General features: G+C 37.1%; 2 protein-coding genes across 12 annotated transcripts in view; one reads left to right on the top strand and one right to left on the bottom strand.

Annotated features, from left to right (window-relative positions):
* The window catches only part of bicc1a (BicC family RNA binding protein 1a), a 66,106-nt gene extending 52,010 nt beyond the window's left edge, over positions 1-14,096 (top strand). The window contains exons 11-22 of one of the 11 annotated variants that reach the window (XR_012393349.1): positions 523-720; positions 803-963; positions 2,466-2,580; positions 4,120-4,273; positions 4,351-4,453; positions 4,541-4,580; positions 6,623-6,777; positions 6,877-7,051; positions 7,145-7,302; positions 7,707-7,806; positions 11,646-12,838; positions 13,317-14,096. Coding sequence is in view for 3 of the 11 variants with exons in the window: in XM_073928442.1 (XP_073784543.1) it covers positions 523-720; positions 803-963; positions 2,466-2,580; positions 4,120-4,273; positions 4,351-4,580; positions 6,623-6,777; positions 6,877-7,051; positions 7,145-7,302; positions 7,707-7,806; positions 11,646-11,776 (1,577 nt within the window). In the remaining 8 variants the exon portion in view is untranslated. Of the gene's footprint in view, positions 1-522; positions 721-802; positions 964-2,465; positions 2,819-3,138; positions 4,274-4,350; positions 4,581-6,622; positions 6,778-6,876; positions 7,052-7,141; positions 7,303-7,706; positions 8,606-9,756; positions 9,870-11,645 lie in introns of those variants that run through there. The other 10 variants (XR_012393348.1, XR_012393347.1, XR_012393346.1 and 7 more) reach the window with 10 other exon arrangements.
* Positions 1-22,894, bottom strand: part of LOC141378555 (uncharacterized) — an 876,211-nt gene that overhangs the window by 454,194 nt on the left and 399,123 nt on the right. The gene's annotated exons all lie outside the window — the stretch shown is intronic.

Here is a 22,894-nt window from a genome sequence, read left to right as displayed (position 1 = left end):
GAATGACAATGTGGACAGAATTATGGCATGAAGATACGTTTTAGAAACAGAAAAAAAAGACAAATATTTTCTAATTTTCCCATTAACAAATAGCTTTTGTTTCAGCTTTTATAGACATTTTGAACATGCTCACAATAAGTGAGTAGTGAGTCCAGACTGATTGCCAAATATTGATATTGATAGATACAGTGGAAAGTTTTTGATTTGAGAGTGATGGGATTGGATATGGAGATTTGAAGAATTATGAATTCACTGTAAATATTAATTGAATTGTAAATTTGCATTTGTTTAGCTAAATGTTGTAAAATGTGATTAAAAATGAGGCAGGTTATTATAGTTTGCTAAAAATAAATAGCTAAAATGTTACTGCAATTCAAACAAAGTCACTTTTTGTGCTTAAAATGTGTGTAAAAAAGTGCAAATGCATACATTTTTGCATTGTAAAAATGGTAAAAATGGTGATACGATACTCAAACTTGTCCAATTTACAAAGCTGTTTCTCTTCTATCTTCATTTCTTCAGCTGGTCTTCTAAGGTCATCTGTCAGCCCCGTTCCTAATGGCTCCCCAAACCCAAGCTGTGCTCTTAATGGTCACGGCTCTGTGTTGAACATTCAGAATGGGGTGAACAACACGCAGCACATTCATACACCAGCACACACACACTCACACACTCCTTCACTCTGGGCCAGTGCACTCAGTTCAGCAGCCGACGCAGCAGGTAAGTGCGCATGCTTTTGTAAAACACATGTATAATATATACACGTCTGCTATATGATCCTCTGTTTGTGTGTGCGGCTCAGGGTTTTCCACAGACCTGATGCTGCAGTCGGTGTCTCAGGCGACTCTCGGTGGTCTCCTGCTTTCTGGGGTCCAGAGTCAAGCACACGCTCACACACCATCACCTCCACCGGGACTCGCTCCAATACACAAAACAGTCAGCGCAGAACATCTCAACGGACATGTGAGAAAACCACTTCTACTACTGCACACCTACACTCTAAAAAATATGTGTTAATTAACAGCCTCCATATTTTAAGTTTAAATTTTTTTGGTTTATTTGCAGTAGTGAATTGCATTATGTAATGTTGATCTCTGCTCTGTCAACTTTTCATGTTAAAAATTCAACTCTACAGTTTCACAAAGTGACATTTATTGACATTTTAGTTGTTTGAAATAATATAATGTATAACAAATAATATAAAGTTAAAGTCAGAATTATTAGCCCCCCTAAATTATGAGCTTCCCTGTTTTTTTCCACAATTTCTGTTTACATTTACATTTACATTTAGTCATTTAGCCGACGCTTTTATCCAAAGCGACTTACAAATGAGGACAAGGAAGCAATTTACACAGAGAAGATTAACAGAGAAGATTTTCATCAACACATTTTTAAACATAATAGTTTTAATAATTCATGTCTAATAACTGATTTATTTTATCTTTCCCATGATGACAGTACATAATATTTTACTAGACATTTTTCAAGACACTTTATACAGCTTAAAGTGACATTTAAAGGCTTAATTAGGTTAATTAGGTTAACTAGGCCGGTTAGGGTAATTAGGCAAGTTATTGTATAACGATGGTTTGTTCTGTAGTCTATCGAAAAAAAATAGCTTAAAGGGGCTGATAATTTTGACCATAAAATGTTTTTTTTTTAATTAAAAACTGCTTTTATTCTAGCTGAAATAAAACAAATAAGACTTTCTCTAGAAGAACAAATATTATCAGACATACTGTGAAAATTTCCTTGCTCTTTTAATCATCATTTGGGAAATATTTTTAAAAGAAAAAAAAAAATTCAAAGGGGGGCTAATAATTCTGACTTCAACTGTACAGAGAAATAAGTTTGTAAAAATGATAGAAAATGTGCGGGCAGTTTATTACAGGGTTTTTGTAGCGTAAAATACAACACCATCCCAGACAATATATCACTTTAAACTATTAAAAATGTTCATAAAAGTCACTTTTTGGAACGTTTCAAGGTTAAAAGTATTACCATTTTGAAAGAAGATGCAGAATCGAAACACTCATATTTATTGAATGGGGAAGAGAAACCTATCTGTGACTCATAAGAATATTTTGATGATAAAACATATTTTATTAGAATGTGTATTTTTAAATGATATTGGAGAATGTTGTATTTAGTAGATAATTAAAGGGAAATGTTTGAGAAGGCGTCTTTTGCAACAATTTTTGAATATTTATTTTTAATCAAACTAAAAGATTGTATATGACTTTTTTCATTGTTTTTGTATATGTATGTTTGTTAAAAAATCTGATATGATTGTTTTATAATGTCTACTTAGTATAGGTTTTGCCATAAATGTAGCCCATGCTGTGATATGGCATTAAAATATAAATACGTAAAAAAAAAAATGTCTGTGTAGATGGAAAGAGTGCATTTCTGTTGTTTTAAATGTATATTCTTACTGTGTGTGTTTGGATGTGTGTTTGCTGCAGCTCGCCAGTTCTGTGTACAGTCGAATCTCATCAGTCTCACTGAACTCCGCCCACTGTGACATGGCCCAGGAAGGCATTGGACACACCCAGTCAGAAGCCAAATCAACAGATGAAGGTATAGAGTCTGTCTGTCTGTCTGTCTGTCTGTCTGTCTGTCTGTCTGTCTGTCTGTCTGTCTGTCTGTCTGTCTGTCTTGCTCTCTCTCTGTCTGTCTCTCTGTCTCTCTCTTTCTCTCTGTATGTCAAATCAGTTCAATTCAAAATTGCTTTACTAGCATGACAAATGTTACAAATGTATTGCCAAAGCATTTGCAATGTTTACAATAAATATAACATATGAAAACAAATTACACAGTGGTAGTGATAAAAAATAAATAATAATAAACAAAGTATTTAGCAATCAACATTTTTGGCTGCATTAACACTAGTGCTGACTGACAGCTGAAAATAAAAGAACGCCCTTTTCTCTATTCCTGTATTTAATGTGTTTGCAGGGTTTACATTTTTTAAAATTTATTTTGAGAAGTTGTTATACTTTAGTTTATGACAGAAATGTTCTTGTTTGGCTGTCTTCTTTTATTCTAGGCCTTTTTAATCCAGTAGGCATCGTAATGTAATGTCCATGGCGTGATTGTAATGTCCATGCGCCACAGCACCCGCGAGACCTATATGAGACGGGCCGAGAGAGAAGGAGATGGAAAAAAAAAGGAGGAAAGACAAGAGTAGACCGAGAAAGGGGAGAGAGGAAAAAGAAAAAAAAATATTGGGGTTCGGTTCTCCAGACACGCTGCCACTCGATCCTCCACCAGCTGAGAGATGCGACGACGTGCTGGGAGCCCTGTGGAGGAATCTATCCACCGTCCGTCTTCTGGCGTCCGGCGGCGGTTCTCCTGGCTGGCTGGCGGCGTCTCTGGTCTCCTGCTCCGCTCCCGCTTCGGTGGATGGATGCAGGCTCTGGCATCATGGCGGATCGCGGCGACTCCCCTGGGTTCTGTGGGATGGCTCCCTTCAGCACTTTCCCCTCCGGTGGTGAGCCCCGCGTCCCCTGCTCCTCCCCATGCTGGAAGACGGCAGCAGGCAGATCCTTTCCTCGCCAGCCTCAGGCCGCCCCGGCACTCTGGGCAGACGAACGGGTTTCTCCCCCACTCGGGTTAACACCCAAACACTCGCCCCCTCTCTCAGCGGCGAGGGCATCTGGACAACGCGCCCCTCCTTCTCCCGGGTTTCGGTACCACTGTAATAACGTTTACAGCCCTTTGTCCGCCGGGAAGAAGGAGGCGGAGAACCGACGCAGGTTTAAATTATTTATTAATAACAGTGACGGCAGCCTCACTCCGTTCCCACGGCTCTCGGCGTTTAATACCTTAACTTGCTTACCTGTTTCTTTTCTTAAGCTATTCTAGAGAAAAGCATAAAAAATGACCACTAAGTGTCAACTGTAGAGTGGGAGTTTGAAAAGTTTCAAAGCTACAAAACATTTGCTTCGACTGTTTCATTGTTTCATGAAGCCTCACTTTGCCCACCACTACAATAACTATATTTCTGTTCATTTGCGTGTCTACAAATCTTAACTCATTGGATTCACTTTGTAAATTACTGACACATTATATTTTTTTTCCACAATTTGTTTGTGTGTGTGCATGTGTGTGTGTCAGGCTCAGATACGTTTGTTGAAGTGGGTATGCCCAGAAGTCCATCCCACTCAGCCAATGGGAGTGAGCTGAAGCAGATGCTGGCCTCCTGCACAGTCTCGCCAGGGAAAAGACAAACGGTGGAACTTCTGCAGAGAACCAAGAACACGCTGCTTCAGTACGTTCAGTTACAAAATACTCCTCCTACATTATCGTTAGTCATTGATGTTTAACGAGGACTGTTTGTGTATGCAGTGTTGAGTGTGTGTTGGCCGATTCTGATGACAATCCAATGACTGATAAAAGAGCACCAGGAAGCGAGAGAGCTGCAGAAAGACGACTTGCACCACATATGCAGGTTTATATGCTCATGTGCAAACACTGTACTCACAACTCTGCACAGACTAAATCTCACTCACAATGTCTCTGTGTGAACATTTTTCAGGCTTTTGACTATGAGAAAAAGAAGCTGCTTGCAACTAAAGGTGGGAAAAGACTCTTGCATCTCTTTATCTGAATATGAGATCAGTGATTCAAGAATTTTACATGGTCTAAAATAGAAAAAAAAATTTAAAAAATTTTATATTCATGAAATATAGGTTTTAAATCATTTTAAACAGATCTAAAAAGGATAGGATTGATTTTAACTTTGTTTTTTAACACTGATTTTATTAGCTTTTAACATGGACAACAGAAATCAAACGTACAAAAATAATAATAATAAATAAAATAAAAAAACTATAAAAATAAAAAAAAATTACAAAGAAATAAATAAAAAATTGGCGTCACGATGGCGCAGTGGATAGCATGATCACCTCACAGCAAGAAGGCCGCTAATTTGAGCCCTGGCTTGGTCAGTTAGCATTTTTGTGTGGAGTTTGCATATTCTCCCCATGTTTGGGTGGGTTTCTTCCAGGTGCTCCGGTTTCCCCCACAGTCCAAAGACATGCGCTGTAGGTGAATAGTGTAAGCGAAATTGTCCATACTCCAATTGTCCATATATATATGTATATATATGTGTGTGTGTGTGTGTGTGTGTGTGTGTGTGTGTGTGTGTGTGTGTGTGTGTGTGTATATACATATATATATAAATAACTGTATGTCAATAGCAGGTGATATAAATTATAAAATTATACAGAGATAAGATTTGTATCAGCTTCCTTCAGGAATCCTACAAAGGGATCCTAAATTTTAAAAAACTTTTCAGATTTTATCTTGACTATATAAGTCATAATAAAATCTCTTTAATTTAGCAATTTCCGTGTAACACTACCTAAAATACTTTAAAATAAACCTACATTCCTTTATAATGTTATTTTTTACTGTGGTGTAGTGGTTCTTTTAACCACTGGTACAAAGATAATTGTCTGTATTATGACTACAAATCAAACTAACACTGTGGTATAGGCAAGGGTGTAACTTTGATTTTAGGGAGGGGGGAGAGCGCAAAGTAAGGAACAATGTACTGATTAAACTAACTTTAATTTTAAACTAAAAAACACTACAAAAAATGTAAAAATATAATGTAAAAAATTATTTTAAGAACTCAATGTGCTGAATCACTATTTTTGAAATGTCAACAAAAAAAATAATATTTAGGTGAAATGTATGAATAGGTTGATTATTATTTTATTGATTCCTTTATTAATTAGCCCTTTCCTGGAGCTAAGTATTGGTACAACACAAATTCTTAAACATAAGACTAACATTAACAGGTGTTGACAGATTCTGTCTGACAGAAAATATGATTATTCTGACTTCAGCTAATATACTCAACTGCAATACCTGATCATTAGAACTTTCACCGAGTTATTTTTAAGAGCATGAACACAACCTCGTCAGACATGGACTTGCAAATTAACATGCAGTCACTTTTTGTCTCCGTCCTTCATGACAAAAAAGTTGGGGAGGATAAGGGGACAAAAATGGGAATTTAAAAAGTTGGGGGTTGAAAACCTGTCCCCCCGCCTCCAGTGGAAATTACAGCCCTGGGTATACAGTATATGTCTATTTTATTACTTTTTATATTTCCCAAATTAAATTTAATAGAGTAAGGAATTTTATTCAGTGTTTTCTATAATATTTTTTTTTCTGGAGAAAATCTTACTTGTTTTATTTTTTCATAAAACATTTTAAGGTCAAAATTATTAGCCCTCTTAAGAAATTTCTTTGTACAGAACAAACCACTGTTATAGAATAACTTGGCTAATTATCCTAACTAACCTAGCCTAGTTAATCTAATTAGCCTTTAAATTGCACTCAAAGCTGCACAATAGTGTCTTGAAAAATAGTGTCTTGAAAAATTGCTTATTAGAAATGTTATTAAAACTATTATGTTTAGAATCGTGTTGAAAAAAACTTTAGAAGTATACAGGGGGATAATAATTTAGGAGGGCTTATAATTCTGACTTCATCTGTAGCTCTCATATGTCTTTAATTGGTCTTAAAAAGTCTTGAGCAATTTGACATGGAGAAACCTGTAAAAAAAACATGTTTCAGTGTTAAGCACTTGTGCACTTTTTATTAGCTATGCTGAAGAAGCCAGTTGTGACGGAGATTCGGACCCCCACAAACACCTGGAGTGGGCTGGGCTTTTCTAAATCAATGCCAGCAGAGAGCATAAAAGAGCTGCGCAGGGCACATCATGTGCCATACAAACCCAGCATGGGCACAACTTATGAGGTACAAACTTACTGGTGCACAGTCACATGAGAAAATGACGACACATAAAAAAGAAAATAAATCTCTCAAAAAATCATTTTTTGTTTGTTTGTTTTTCAGGACTCTCATCTATCTATGTCCCACTCTGGGATTCAGGAAGGTTTGATTAATGACACCAAATCTGATAATTGGGGTGATTTGAATGGGAATGTCAATATCAATGGAAATGGACCATCAGGAAATTCAGAATTTTCCCAGACTGTCAGCAGCACGAAGAGAATAAAGAACAAATCTCGTAAGACTATAGAGATTTATTCTAAACTGTAAGCAAGAAATGAGTGATTATTTCTGCCTTTATCTTTATGTGTGTATGTGTTTGGGTCAGTAGGTGAGCAGTATCTCAGCAGCAGTAATTATATGGACAGTATCTCATTGACTGGCAGTAATGGCATCTCTCTGAGCTCCTCTCTCAAAGGAACAGATCTGCCAGAGTTGTTCAGCAAACTCGGCCTCGGCAAATACACAGACATCTTCCAGCAACAGGAGGTAATACAATTCACTTCTGAGGATTGAGTCAAGTTTTGCATTTTACAAACTGTTATAATAATGTTTGCAATGCCAAAAAAAATTTTGTTTGGCAAAAATGATCATTCAAAAGTTGTCATATTTTAGTAAAATAATATATATATATATATATATATATATATATATATATATAACAAATATATTTAGGTATGACTAATATTAATATATTGTCATATTAGTGCCAATAAATATATAATTAAATATTATTTTACTAATATTATTTCAAGCCTTTATTACGATTTTATTTCCAAAAGTTATAATTGAAGGGAGTCTTGATAGTAAACTAATGTGGTTTTGTTAATATTTGTCTTTTGTTGTTTAATCATTTATTAATATGCATGTGTTTCTGCATTGTTTTCTAATAGATTGATCTGCAAACATTCATTACCTTAACGGATCCAGACCTGAAGGAACTGGGAATCACCACATTTGGTGCTCGCAGGAAAATGTTATTGGCGATCTCAGGTCAGTTAAGTCTGTGTGTTCGTATCTAAGCTATGAATCAATAGGGAAAGATCATAAACCAAAATAAAGCAAACAAAATAGGTGTTTTCTTCCAGTATGAGCTTGATAAACAACAGCATTATTTTCTCTCTGTTTGTTAAATGTTGTACAGTATGTATATTTCTCGGTTTCTCTGGATGTGCTGAATTTAATTGGTATATGTTTGAGTAAAATAGTTGTGTTATAAAGGCTTGATGATAACATTTCTTTCACATTTCAAAACATTTGCTTAAAATAATAATTGCTTTTATTTGCTGTGATTTAAAATCAGGGTTATTCCACCAAATATTGATTACTGAACTCTTCTGAAGTTAAAACATTGGTATTGGTAGTATTTTTAAATTACTTTTTTTTTATTTGGAAGAAAACACATTAATAGTTCACAGAATGTATATACACAACTTTTATTGTGCTGTGAGATGCTTCAAATGCATTTATTTATTTATAGTTTTGAGGTGTCACAGATTAAAAAAGAATACAACTGAAATCAATTTATAAAATGTGGATGAAATTGAAACCCTATGTCAATTTTTACTACATACAGTAGTTACTTAGAATGTTGAGAGTTGTTATAGAGTTAGGATTCTGCCTTAAAGTTCCAATATAATTATAATTAAATAATGAGCAAATATTTAAATAAATGTCTGTTTTCTTAAATCTGATAAGATTTCCAGTTTAAAGATGTTAGAACACCTACCTATTATTTTATCATAATTGACCAATGGTAGTTTAATGGGCCATTCACACAGAACACTCTTAGGCCTCGTTTACACTAATGCGTTTTAGTTTGAAAACGCATAAGTTTTGCTACGGTTACGCCAACCGTCCACACTACGCCGGAGTTCTCGAGCGCCGAAAACGGAGCGTTTCGAAAACGCTGGAGAGGCCGTTTTCATTTTGAAACGCTGCAGCTCCGTCTCAGTGTGGATGATGGAAAACGGAGACATCTGAAAACGGAGGCGGGGCTGCAGACGTTCGCCTCTCTGATTGGGGCTTTTCCTGAATATTAAGTAGCCTAACACACAGTTCAGTCCTGAATCTTCTCCGTGTAAGTTCAGACTTCGCAAGTTTGATCAAGGCTGCAGTCTCTTCTTCTCAGTTTGATATGGAAAAGCAGACTATACCGAGGACACGGGTAAATCTTCAAAGGGAACAGTGTACTTTATAACTTCATTCACATCACCCTGGCTTCGTTGTTTCACTTTCTCAATAATAAAATGTAAACATGATTTAAGGAACTGCCTATTTTCATTTTAATATTAGCAACTTAGACAGCAGACATGTTGAGGCGCCGTGCTGTATAAGATGAGCGTCATCTTCACTGTCTGGATATTTATAACAAAACGAAGCCGATAACAACTGCCTCCTTTCAATTTCAGTGAAAATACGAAACATCCCCTCTCTTTTGCTGAGTATCAGTTTTAAGAATCGATAATGGCCATTTTAAAAGTATAACATACAATAAGTTTATACATTATAGGAAATAAAGGCAAGCGATAAGTCAATATACAGAATGTACGTGGTTACATTAATCATTAACTTATCTTTGCGCTCAGCCAAAACACGTTACCTGAGAACAAGTAATAGATTCCAATGCCCAAAGTCAGGGAATATGTCGTTAGATAAAGACAACAAGATGATGAAATATCCCGTTTAATAAATATAGTGAGATTAGATCCAGCGGGAGATGCTTGATGAGAAGTCCGACTAGCAGAGCTCTCATCTGGGTACATGGGCTGCAGCGCTTGCCCGAGAGCGTCTGTGTGGTCACGTGATGTGCGTTTTCAGCGTTTTGGTGTGGACGGAGAGCAGTTCAGAAACGCTGGGTAAAACGCGAGTGTGGACGCGGATCGTTTTCATTCTAAAACGCCGTTTTAAAACTAAAACGTACTAGTGTAAACGGGGCCTTAGTGTCTTAAAATGTAAGATGTAGCACTCAGAAAATTGTAAAAATCTACAAAAACTACTGACAGCACCACCTCTGTCATGTTAACGTCAAGTAAAACCGTTGTCATGCCAACTTGGTACTGTAAACAAGGAGTAGAGTCTCCAAATAGATCTGATTGGTCCTCTGCTTTGGATCTGACATCGATGAGTGGCGATGCATGTAAAAGTTAAAATTCCTGACATGCCATCTTTAAAATATGGTGCGAGGTGCTCCCAAAGATACAAGAATAGTCTCACACATCCATCAAGCGGTGGTAAAATACAAAACAATGTAAAAGTAGTGCATTGGAATAGAAAAATGTGCTCTGTGTGAATGGGCCCTAAGGCGGAAGGCAAACATATCAGAAAAATTCACTTCGACAAGATGTTTTGAACTGCTAACTAGGGGAGTATCGATCTGGGTTGATCCGTGATTTGTACCGATCACAACTAACGGTTTAGAACACACTAGACCCGTGGATTAATATTTTTTTTTACACGTTTTAATCCTAAATTTGTAGCAATCAGAGAGAGATCACCTCTTGCGTCATTCAAATCACATGTATGAAAGCATTTAGGCTTTCCTAAGTTGTGGTAGGTTATTCAGGATGTGGTGGGTTTTTTAAGTTAAGGGTGTTTTCAGTCACTACTTGTTTAGCCTGCATTAATGCATTCAGTGTAAGCTGCACGATTATTCATGAAAAGATCATAATCTCAGCTCCCACTCAACATGAATAATAGATGATGGTAATTTGCATATATTTAATAATTCTTTCAATCGCTGCAAATCTGTGTTTGAAAAACGCAAAAATCAAGAAAGAGATTGATTCTTTAGTCTTTTGAGTTAGTTATGAAGTTACAAACAGTCAATTAACACAGTCAAGAAGTGCTGGGAGAACAGTTTATAATTAGATAAAACCACTAATGTTTATGGTAAAGATTAAAATCACCATTATTTGCTCAAATTAAAGTTTTAGGCAACAATTACATTATTTAACCAAAAAGTGTCGACAATCAGCCATCAAAAATATGCCACTGAATAATTCTTCACAAATGATCCATCTAGCAATGAAACATGACGTTTTATGAGTGAATAACACCACATTTATCATCAGCAACAGTAATAGCAACAGTACATTTTTCACAGTACTGAATATTTTACTATTTATTTTATTTAAACGATTATTTCTCCATTTTATTTTTAATTTAATTACAGGCTCTAAGTTCTGTTTGCTAAAACCAAAAGTCTCTTGCAGTAATGTTTTTGTAATAAATGGAAAGTAAATGACATTGTCACCCCTTTTTGGTCCGATCCATGACTAAAAAAAACATAATGTGATCCGAACCATGAGATTTGTGATCCGTTACACCACTAGCGCCAAAGAGCGTAGAATCGCTGAGAGGCGACACTCTAATGCAATTTGGTAAGCAGCCACTAGATGGCACGGCGGCCATTTTGGAATGAAAACTCCAAGAGAACAACAGCATATTATAAGTCTGTAAAATAAACTATTAAAAGTGCTGATGATTATGATAGTAAGTGTTGTGTTGTCGTCTTTCAGGTTGTATCTCAGCATTGTTGTATCTCAGCGTTAATGCGCTTTCACTCCAAAATGGCAGAATCCGAGGCTGTGGCTAGGCGTTGCTGTTGTAATGGAACGTTCTATTGATTGTCGCCTCTTGGTCATTCTAAGCTCTTTGCTAGCACTAACACACTTCAAACTAACTTCTTGTTTTTGTTTGACATCAAACCAGTTCATTTCTTGAATTTTACATATATTTCAGGGCCTTTAGACTCAAGGAGATCAGTTTTAGAAACAAAGATCAAATGTTTACTTAAAGGTTTACTGATTATATATTAAATGTCTCCTCAGAGCTGAATAAGAGCAGGAGGAAGCTCTTTGACACCGCCAACATTCGCTCCTCTTTCCTAGAAGGTGGTGCCAGCGGTCGACTGACACGTCACTTCCACTCAGACATGGCGAGTGTCAGCGGTCGCTGGTGATCGAGGACCTCAAACCACTTCATACTGGACTCATGCTACATATAGAAAGCCAAAAAGCAACAGAAATTCTCTCAGGAGTTATTTAAGTTGCTTTTTGACTTTGTTAAATATACATAAAAGGGAATTAGTTCCACGTTCTTAGGAGAATGTGCCATTAATATTGTCTTGCATTTACTCTGGGGTAAACAGGCAAAGCACAGAGTTTAAAAAATCTAACCATACTGTTGACAAGTGCGCTTCAGTATTGGTGTCTAGCACTTTAATCCGTAAACTCTGCTGTTTTTGCCGGTATGAAAGGTAATTTGTAACGTCGGTCCAATGTCAAAAGCCAAACGTGCACTTATTTAGCAGGTTATTTCCGGATCCCACATAAAGATCATCTGTTGGTGATCACAACGATGCTTATGTTGTTTACCAGACTGTTGTATTCATGTTCAGTGTTTTATTACTCTTTGGTCATTGTGGTAATGTTGTATTTTAAATACAGTTTATTTTATAGTTTCATTATGATTTCATATTTTTATGTTAATCTTTTTTTTAAGGCATTATCAGTTTACTTCAATTTCCTTTGGATTATTTTAATTTTTTGCCTGTTTTGTTTACTGTTGAGTCTGTGGTCTGAAAGGGTCATCTCAAAAAAAGATGTCAATAATATTTTGTGGTGTAAATGAAGTTTAGTGCCTAGAGTCATTTGGAATATTTGCCATAAAATTCCAGTGATTTGTTTAGGACAATCAGTTCTTGCATTTTACTTGTAGCACAGATATAAAATGCAAGCTGCTTTAGGTACTTTTCAACAGTAAGCGTTTCATATTGACATGAATAATGGATTATTATTATTTTTGTATGTGCGAAATGTGTTACGTGTCAAGCAGGGGAGTATAATCTGTGTGTATAAATGTGTTTGTATGTAGCTTTACTCAGCTCTTAGCCATAAAGTAACCTCAAGGGCTAATTTTGCTAAATGTATGATATTTCACATGCTTGTCCTTGACCAGAAATTCATCATCTAATTCTTTTTTCCTATTTGTTAAATTGAGTCGTTTCATTTTTTCCCAACAAGCAAATGTATCATGTATATCACTTGAAGTTTTCAGAGTAAATCAGTGTTACCTGGTCTTAAATTTGTTTACATTTCCATTAGGTTTATAGAGGGTTCATGGTACAGCCTACAGAGAATGTATCATGCATAAAAAGAGCTGTCTAAAAACATGTACTATGGTTAAATATTCCACACTCTCAGAAATAAAGGTATGCAAACTGTCTCTGGGGTGGTACCTTTTCAAAAGGTACAAATTTGTACTGTTACACTTTACCTCCTTTCTAGGGGTTCGGAGAAAAAGGTAGCACACACAAAAAAAAATTAATTTGGATAAATAAATAAAAAAGGTCCATATTAATACCTCAAGGGTACATATTAGTACCTAAAAAGTACAAAAGTGTTCCTCTTAAAATTTGCAGGTACTAATATATACTTTTGACATACTAATATGGGCCCTTTAAGTACAAATGTGTACCTTTTGAAAAGGTACCACCCCAGTGACAGCTCGCATACCTGAGAGTGCAACATAAGAAGCCATGCTCATCTCTTTTAAATGCTTGTGAGGTTTGTTTTTGTTTTGTGGAAGGAAAATAATGATGGTCTCTGAAATATTGCACAGAAAGCTTGTGGTACTCTTGTATTATTGCTCAGTCTCAGTGATATTATTAATTGCTTGATTGTAGGTCCGAAGTGAAAATCTCATAAGATTTATGTGCAAATTATGGACTTGAAGAGATTAAATTCCTTTACCGTTGAGGAACTGATGTTGTATATTGTTATTGAGCAGGGTTTGTGATCTAGATTCATATGCTTCATGCATCTGACAAATCGTGGATGTTCATTTAGTTATTTGCCACTTTCACCTGAAATAACTTCACTGTTTTAACAGTGTCATACTTTTTTCTTTTTCTTTTCTGTATTTCTTCTGAGGGAACAACTGTGTTGTTCTGTTTATTGGATGTGCTACCTTTCTCCTTGAGTGGAACATTATGGGAGAATGTTTTCTTTCTTTTTTTCTCCCTGGATGGGGCACTGGCATTTGTATCACATTTAGGTCTTTGACAAAGGGAACAATGTTCATGTTTTTGCCTTGTAAGAATGTTCTGTAAATCCAAATCTGTGTCTCCTGAAGTAGACCAGAAGCCATTTGCTGCCTGTGATTGGGAGAGTTTTTCCTCTCTGAAAGTAACAGAAAAAAGAATTTAAAGAACAAAAAACTGAAATGTTCACCACACTTCTGTGGTTTTGTTCTTGAAAATAAAAATGTTACAAGCCAAACTGAATTTGCCTTATATTGTATTAAAGACCCATAGCAGTTCAAAATGAGAAACAATGTCTTTTTGTTCACAATAAAATCAAGGAAAGCTAGTGAAAGAGTTGTAAATATATGCATATACTGATTTTTTTTTCGTAACACTTTATAATAACTACACACTAGGAATTATCTATTAAGCATTCGCAAATAGTGAATTTATTATCTGTTAAGCATTAAGTCTGCATTACATTAATAAGCAGTTTATAAATACAGATACAAACGCCGTATTCTTGACTTATCAGAATACAGCAACCTTCTTGCTGTGAGGCAACAGCACTACTGCGCCTGCCTACTGTCGCCCCATAAACATTTATATATGTAAATATTTAGGCATATAGCAGAGGACTATTTATGCTTTATAAATCTCTTTTAAATGACAAATAAAAGCTCTGTATCAAATGAACAAACATTTGCAATCTTATCTAAAAACTAAGATTACTGCAAACATTAAACATCGTTGAATAAAAGGAGTGTCAAAATACAATTAGCAGTAAACACAATTAAATAAAATTGGAAAAAAAAGAATATATTAATTTAATTATAGATTATGATTTAGCGGCATTTAAACTGCACAATCATTTTAACATAAAATTGCAAAGATTTGTTTTTCATTTGATATAGTTTTATTTGTGTATCTTCAAATGTAGAGAAATGAATAAAGTTGTTTATTTGATTTTTTTTCCCTGTTTAGAATATAACTGAGCCTTTAATTGTCATTTATAAGGGATCTATGAATCATTTATTAAGCATTAGCAAATAGTGAATTCATTATCTGTTAAGCCTTAACTTTACATTAACAAACATTAGTAAGCCGTTTATTAATAAAAATGCTGTATTCTTGACTTATAAATGTGCTTATTAATTGTGTTTTCACACTTTGTTAAAGATTTTTTTTTATTAATTATTGCATTATTTACAAATTAGTTATTTAAGTATAGTTGGTGCTAATGTAAGATCATTTAGAATGCGTGAGTTAATGATTAATAAACTATTCAAATTAACATTCTTTTTGTTCAGGCATGTAGGAATATTTCATTTGTATGTTAATAAATGCTTAACATTATTTTTATTAACTTAATAAATAAGCATGTTCGCCTCACAACAAGAAGGTCGCTGGTTCGAGCCTCGGCTCAGTTGGCGTTTCTGTGTGGAGTTTGCATGTTCTCCCTGTGTTCGCGTGGGTTTCCTCCGGGTGCTCCGGTTTCCCCTACAGTCCAAAGACATGCAGTACAGGTGAATTGGGTTGGCTAAATTGTCCGTAGTGTATGAGTGTGTGTCTGTGAATGAGTGTTTGTGGATGTTTCCCAGAGATGGGTTGCGGCTGGAAGGGCATCCGCTGCATAAAAACTTGCTGGATAAGTTGGCGGTTCATTCTGCTGTGGCGACCCCGGATTAATAAAGGGACTAAGCCGACAAGAAAATGAATGAATGAACTTAATAAATAAAAGTCAACTTCATCCAGCTTTGTGATCTAAAGTGAGGAATATTTATGCTTTATAAATCCCTAATAAATGCCAATTAAAGGCTCAGTTAAATTCTAAACAGGAAAAAATAAAATAAACACCTTTATTCATTTCTATTTATTTGAAGATACACAAATGAAACTGTATCAAATGAAAAAGAACTCTGTGCAATCTCAACTAAAATAAAATTTACTATACAGTTTAAACATCGCTAAAACCATTGACATGTTGTGTCATAATTATATAATTAATGTATTAAATAATTATAATTTAGCCCAAATAAATAATTTCCTACCACTTAATAATAAAAAAAAGTAAATCCAAGGAATCATTTTTAAATAATTTATTTCAGTACTGTCTGTTGAATACAGATGAAAGGAAGCACACTGGCCAAGCTGAGACTGTACGAGCACATTTAGTCTTGATGATAATCACAATCTGCAGTGGCACTGAACACTCAGAAAATCACTATCTGCTTCACATATCACAAAGGACACAGACCGGCACTTCTCTTTTGAAAGTAATAGCAAAGACATGGGTAATTATGTGTGATTTTATGGTGTGTTTTGCATATTAATGTACATCTGCTTCTAAATAGGGAAACTGAACCGTGTGTGTGAGTGAAAGAGAGAAGGAGAGAGACCAAGAAGGGTGAAGCTGTCAGCATCATGTGAAAGAGTGCAATGAGAAAATAAATCTGTGAGTAATTAATGAGCAACAAAGCTTTGAACCTCTTGGCTTTACTATAAAATAAACTCATTTAATGCTATGGGACATAAACCAACCTCTGCTATTGAAACTACTGACGGAAAGTAAAATGAATAAGGGAGATGCCTGAAATATCTGTGCTATCCATATATATTCCTATGGATTTGTATTTATGAAAAGAAATGCGCGTTACCTCCTATTTTAACCACAAAAATTAGGCAAATGCGAGCGTATTGTTTTATTCAAGATATTTAGATTTACAAGAATGTAGGGGGCGCCATTTGTCTTATTTACTGCCTTACTTCGTTATAAAAACAAAATGAAACATTTACATTAAATCACATAACATGCCAGGGATCAAAACAGAAGTGTATGTTTTAAACAGATTCGCAGTTTTTACAGCTTTCTTGTTAGTACATTCAGAAATCAAAGACATGTAAAGATTTAGATCTTCAAGAAAGATCTGAAAGAGAGGTTTACGCGTGTATAAAATATCTGGCCAAAAATATAACATAAAGACTAAATAAATTAAAAAAAACATCTGGATGTTCATTCTGATGGTTATATCCTAAAATAACATTTTCATAATTTTAACATAACATCAGGAATTATACCACTAAATATACCTAATACATTTTTCTAAAAATTTTTGGTATGCTTACAACTCCAAAAAAGGTGAGACAGATCTTCAGTTTAATGATGGCAGAAGGAGCAATTTACATTTATTGCGACTTCCTGATGCCTCCTATAAGTCGCTCGAGAGGCAGTGAGGGTCCTTTATATTTGTGACGCGCTGGTGGCTTTAGACAGAGACACTGAGCCCAAGATGTTATATGGAAAACTTTATGTAACTTGAAGCATGAAAAAACAATACAGCAATTTGTGTCTTTGAATACCTTGTATGGTGCCGATTATTGCGTTGGTGTGATGATTGTTGCATGTGCCGTTGTGATACAGTTTTGCGTTGCTTGGTTTGCGCTGCTGTTTGCGTTGCTGTTTGCGTGGCTGTTTGCGGTCAACAAAAAATACGGCTACCCCACTCTCCTTCTCTCCTCATCACCTGTGTGATTGTGCACGCACTTTATGTTCGAGCAGGTGCCAATTATGCCCACGTGACCAAAACATAAAACGTCACTGTGAAACCCAAACCAATCAGTATACAAATAAACATTATAATTAAATGAAAAGTAATATGGCTCCTATACACCAGCCCCTAATTATTAGATCACCACATAATAATTATCCAAAATTACAGATAGGAGACATAAATCAAACACACAAAAGTTCAACTGTAAAGTCCAACAGTAAAATGTCCATACTTTTCTTCTTTGTGTCCTAATGGCAAAATCCACAAAAAAAGCAAAAAAAATAATCCACAAAAGGAATTATCAAAAAAAAAGAAAATAATTTAACTGTAGTTCATATTTAATCAAACTCAGCCTCCTGCAGCAAGCAGACCTTGGTAATAGGTCTTTCCAAACAGCTGGTTTTTGTTTTAATCCGTACTTGACGGACAAATCCTCTTCGGTCTGGGAAGGTTTGGATCACTCGACCTGTTGGCCAAGAATTTCTAGGAGCTGTGCTGTCCATAATGATCACAAGATCTCCCACAACGAGGTTCCTCTTAACTCCAATCCATCTCTGACGCTCCTGTAGCTGAGGTAAGTATTCCTTAACCCATCTCTTCCAGAAAAGATCGGACATGTATTGTACCTGTTTCCACCTCCTAAGTGCATACATGTCTGTCGGTTGGAACAACCCTGGGGGTAATGATGGTGAAGTCTTTAACTGCAACAAGTGGTTTGGAGTTAGTGCTTCCAGGTCATTTGGATCCATGGAAGCCTTGGTGATTGGACGGCTGTTGATGATGGCTTCAATCTCACAGAGCACTGTGTGAAGACCTTCTTCATCCAGGTTTTGCACCTTAAACATTGAATTAAGGACTTTACGCACTGATCTTATTAACCTCTCCCATGATCCTCCATGATGAGAGCCAGCCGGTGGGTTAAAACTCCATCTGATTCCCTTCTGCAGCAAAAGATCATTGATCTGCCCCTGGTTCCACTGTTTAATAGCAGCTTTCAACTCACGTTCTGCACCTACAAAATTAGTTCCGTTATCTGAACGGATCTCTCGCACCTGTCCCCTTCTGGAAATGAAACGCCTGAGTGCATTAATGAATGAGTCCGTATCCAGAGATGGAGCAACCTCAAGGTGTACAGCTCTGATGGCAAGACAGGTAAATATAACCCCATACCGCTTTACCATGCTCCTTCGGCTCTTAACCTCAAAAGGTCCAAAATAGTCCACTCCCACTCGAGTAAATGGTGGTTCATCTGGGACTATTCTTTCGTGTGGCAAGTCTGCCATTTGCTGGTAAACTGGCAGAGCATTTAGACGGCGACAGACGATGCATTTGGACAGTACTTTCCTTATGGCTACACTGACACCAGTTATCCAGTACTTCTCCCTCAATTTGGACAGCATATGGTTCCGTCCACCATGCCCCACTTCCTGATGGATATGTCTCAGCAAGAGTTCTGAAATGTGAAGATCTTTTGTTAATATTATAGGGTGTTTAACTTCCACAGGCATAGCCAACCTACAGAGACGACCACCAACTCTCAGGATTCCATCTTGCAGCTGTGGACAGAGTTTATGGAGGTGACTGGATATTTTAATATGTTGCCCTTTCTCCAGACTGGCTAGCTCTTCAGGAAATCTCTGTCCCTGACAGAATTTAATGATGGCAAGCTCAGCCCGGTCCAAGTCCTCCACTGTAAGTTTACTGCTTGTCCTTTTAAAATAATCAATCTCCTCTGCCACGGAGGAGCTCTGCTGTGCATTGTTGTCAGACTGTACAACGGTCTGATGAAAGTGCCTTGTTTCCTTTAAACAAGACATAAGCCAGTCCTTGATCCTCAAGAACCATGCTACAGATTTCTTAAGGCGTGTCCAGGAAGAAAAATACTTGATCAGGTAAGTGACTGGATCTTCTTTGAGTTGTGTAACGTTTGTTGCAGCAACATTTTTGACCTCGGGGTCTTCAGGTGAAAGGTAGTTGAAGTCCTCCTTGTTTACAGGCCACTCACTCTCCGGATGTAAAAGAAAGTGAGGCCCTGACACCCATGTAGTGTTTTGAATAAACACATCCACCTTAACACCTCTAGATGCCATATCAGCTGGATTGCTTGCAGTGTCCACATACCTCCACTGCTCAGGATTGGAAACTTTCAGGATTTGAGAGACCCGATTAGAAACGAAAACTTTGAATCGTGAGGTTTCATTTCGGATGTATTTGAGCACAGATGTACTGTCCGTCCAAAACACAGAATCCAAAAAATCCATATGCATCTCTTTCCTCCAAAGAATGTCCATGCGACTGGCCATGGTAGCAGCAATAAGCTCCATTCTAGGGATGGTTACGGATTTTAACGGAGCCACTCTTGCCTTCCCCATGATGAAAGCACTGTGCATTACTGAATGCTGGTTCTTCAGCAACAGGTAAGACACTGTTCCATACCCATCCTGACTGGCATCACTGAAATGGTGTAACTGGGCTGTAACAACATCTCCAAAGCATGATGGTTTCACACATCGGTCCACCTTAAACACATCCAACAAATGCAGCTGCTGCAGCCATTTCAGCCAATCCTTTGACACGGACTCCGGCACAGTGTCATCCCAGCCAATTTCTCTCCTGCACAAATCTCTCAGAATTTTCTTTGCTGTTAAAATGACAGGGCTTAGCATTCCCAAAGGGTCATAAATTGAACTGATAGTAGAGAGAATTCCTCTTCTGGTGAGTGGTCTATCCTTTAGTACAATCTTGAACTTAAAACAGTCTGATTTTATGCACCATTCCAAACCCAGCACTCTCTCCACAGGTAATGAATCCAATTCCATGTTTAACCCTTCCATGCCTCTTGCTCTGTGACTTTCAGGGATAGCTTCCAATACACCAGGCCTGTTGGTTATCCATTTTGTGAGGGAAAACCCACCCCTGGCACACAGAGAAACCAGCTCCTGGTAAAGTGACACTGCTTCCTTCTCTGTAACAACTGACACAAGGCAGTCATCTACATAAAAAGAGTTCAATAATTTGTCTACTGCATTCTCACTGTAGTGACATCCATAATCCTCTGCACACCTTCTGAGGGCATAATTGGCACAACTAGGTGATGATGCTGCCCCAAACAAATGCACCTTCATACGGTATTCAACAGGTTGTTGTTCCACATCTCCATTAGGCCACCAAAGAAACCTAAGCAGGTCTGAGTAATCCGAAGAGACCCGTACCTGGTAAAACATGGATTCAACATCAGCCATGATTACTACTGGTTCCTTTCTAAAACGAGTCATGACTCCTATTAAAGAACTCGTAAGATCTGGGCCCTGTAAGAGCTGAGCATTCAACGATGTTCCTTGATAACTCGCTGCACAGTCAAACACAACTCTCATCTTTCCCTTGGTGGGATGAAACACTCCATGGTGTGGTATATACCATACCTTTCCATCACTGCGGTCTAGTTCCTCTACAGGCACCTTCTCAGCATAATCTTTAAGAAGCAGATCATTCATAAAGTTGTTATATTCAGCATGAAATAATGAATCTTTCTGAAACCTCCTTTTCAGATGATGCAAACGCTGTTCGACAATGTTTTTGTTTTTTGGCATGCTGACGTCAATGCTCCTTAATGGTAATGCAATTTGGTAGTGCCCATTCACATGTTTTACTGAATTACTCACTAGTTCTAGGAATTTTTGATCTTCTCTTGACATACCAGCATAATCATCGAGACGGTTTTCAGGGAAGTCAGTTTTAAACTGTTGGTGCCAAATCTCATCCAGATTTACAGCTGACACTCTATTAACCATTACCAGGGGCTGTTTCCAGTTAACCCTTTCTCCACTGTCTCCCATCAGTGGTCCATTAACAGTCCAGCCCAACATGGTTCTAATGGCATATGGTCCATCATTTACACTGCATACCACTTGTAATGGTTCCAGTGCTTTAGGGACATTGGTTCCTATCAAGAGTTCTATTTCGGAATCGATCTGAGGTAAATGAATGTGTTTTAAGTAAGACCATCTTTTAATATCCCTATTAGTTGGAATATTTCCTCGGTGCACTGGCATGGACTCTTGTGTATAAACTTTTGGCAGCTCAAGAAAACGATCTCCTTCCAGAGCTGCAACCTCCAAACCAGATATAATGTTGCTACTCACAACCTTCTCCTGCCCCATGGTTCGTAGAAGAATACGCCCCTTCCTTCCTGTAAGGTGAAGCTTGTGCATCAAGTTCTCTGTACAAAACACTGCAGTGCTCCCTTGGTCCAAAAATGCATAGGTATTAATAATTTTGCTTCCTTTATTAGATTTTACCTGAACCGGTACTATGGGTAGCTTGCAGTCCTCATCTCCAGCCCCTGTAAGACCACTTGACACCAGCATGTTGTCAACAGGCACCACTGTGTTCCTCTCAGTCTGCTCAGTAACATGTGCAGGTTCCCTATGAAGTACTGTAGGATGCTTAAGGTTACACTTTGAACAGGAAATCCTTTTACGGCAATTTTTACTGATGTGTCCTCCTGTACACAAACAGCCAAAACATATACCATTTTCCCTCAAGAAGCCTATCTTCTTCTCGTGTACCATCTTCCCCAGCTGTACACACATATCTAGGGTGTGTCCTCCTCCACAGCACATACACACTTTCTTATCTGTTGTTATAATTTCCTTCCTTTTCTTTTCAGACTGACATTTACTTTCCACAGCGCCCACACTGGTCGCAAAGCTGATTCCCTTGTTTCCTGATCGATATTGTGACTTAAGTTTGTTCATTCCTTTATTTCCACTTACTGATGTAGTGTCTTGTATGTTACCAAACACCGGATCTGTGAGTATTTTCACTTGCTTCTCAATGAAATCAGCAATGTCTTTGAACTTAACTCTCTGGTTATTTCTTTCCTGCAGCTCACAAACCTGGCTCCTCCATCGATCTCTGAGTTTATATGGAAGTTTTTTAATAATACACAACATATTAGAAGGCATGTCTAAGTCATGAAGATACTGCACATCCTCCATTGCATTACAACAGCCTCTGAGAAAGAAACTGAAATCCTGCAGAGCCTTCACATCCTCGGTTTTAATTGGAGACCATAAAAGGGCTTTGTCCATATAAGCAGAGGCCACTTTCTGTTCGTCCCCAAACTGTTCCTTCAACAAAGTTTTTGCTTTCAAATATCCTCGATCTGGATTCATATAATGACAGCTCCCCACAAGTGCTTTAGCATGGCCCCTTGTATATTGCTCCAAGAAATACAAACGGTCACAGTTGTCATTTATATTTTTCTCAATACCATTCTCAAAAGCTCTAATAAAAGAGTGGTATTTCAGTGGGTCACCATCAAATATGGGTATTTCTCTTTTTGGTAAAGCTGAAAGCCCCTGTTGCTGCATCAACAGTGTTGTTACCTCATTCTGTTTCTTCATGAGACCAAGAACACAATTTTTGGTTTCCGAATCCATGAAAATATTTGTATTGAAATCATGTGGTCCTTGTGAATCTTGCATGTCGAAAGAATTCA

Source organism: Danio rerio, chromosome 17 (assembly GCF_049306965.1).
Source record: "Danio rerio strain Tuebingen ecotype United States chromosome 17, GRCz12tu, whole genome shotgun sequence".
NCBI lineage: Eukaryota > Metazoa > Chordata > Actinopteri > Cypriniformes > Danionidae > Danio > Danio rerio.
Note: the sequence above shows the minus strand (reverse complement) of the source record. Positions and strands in the feature narration are given on the sequence as shown.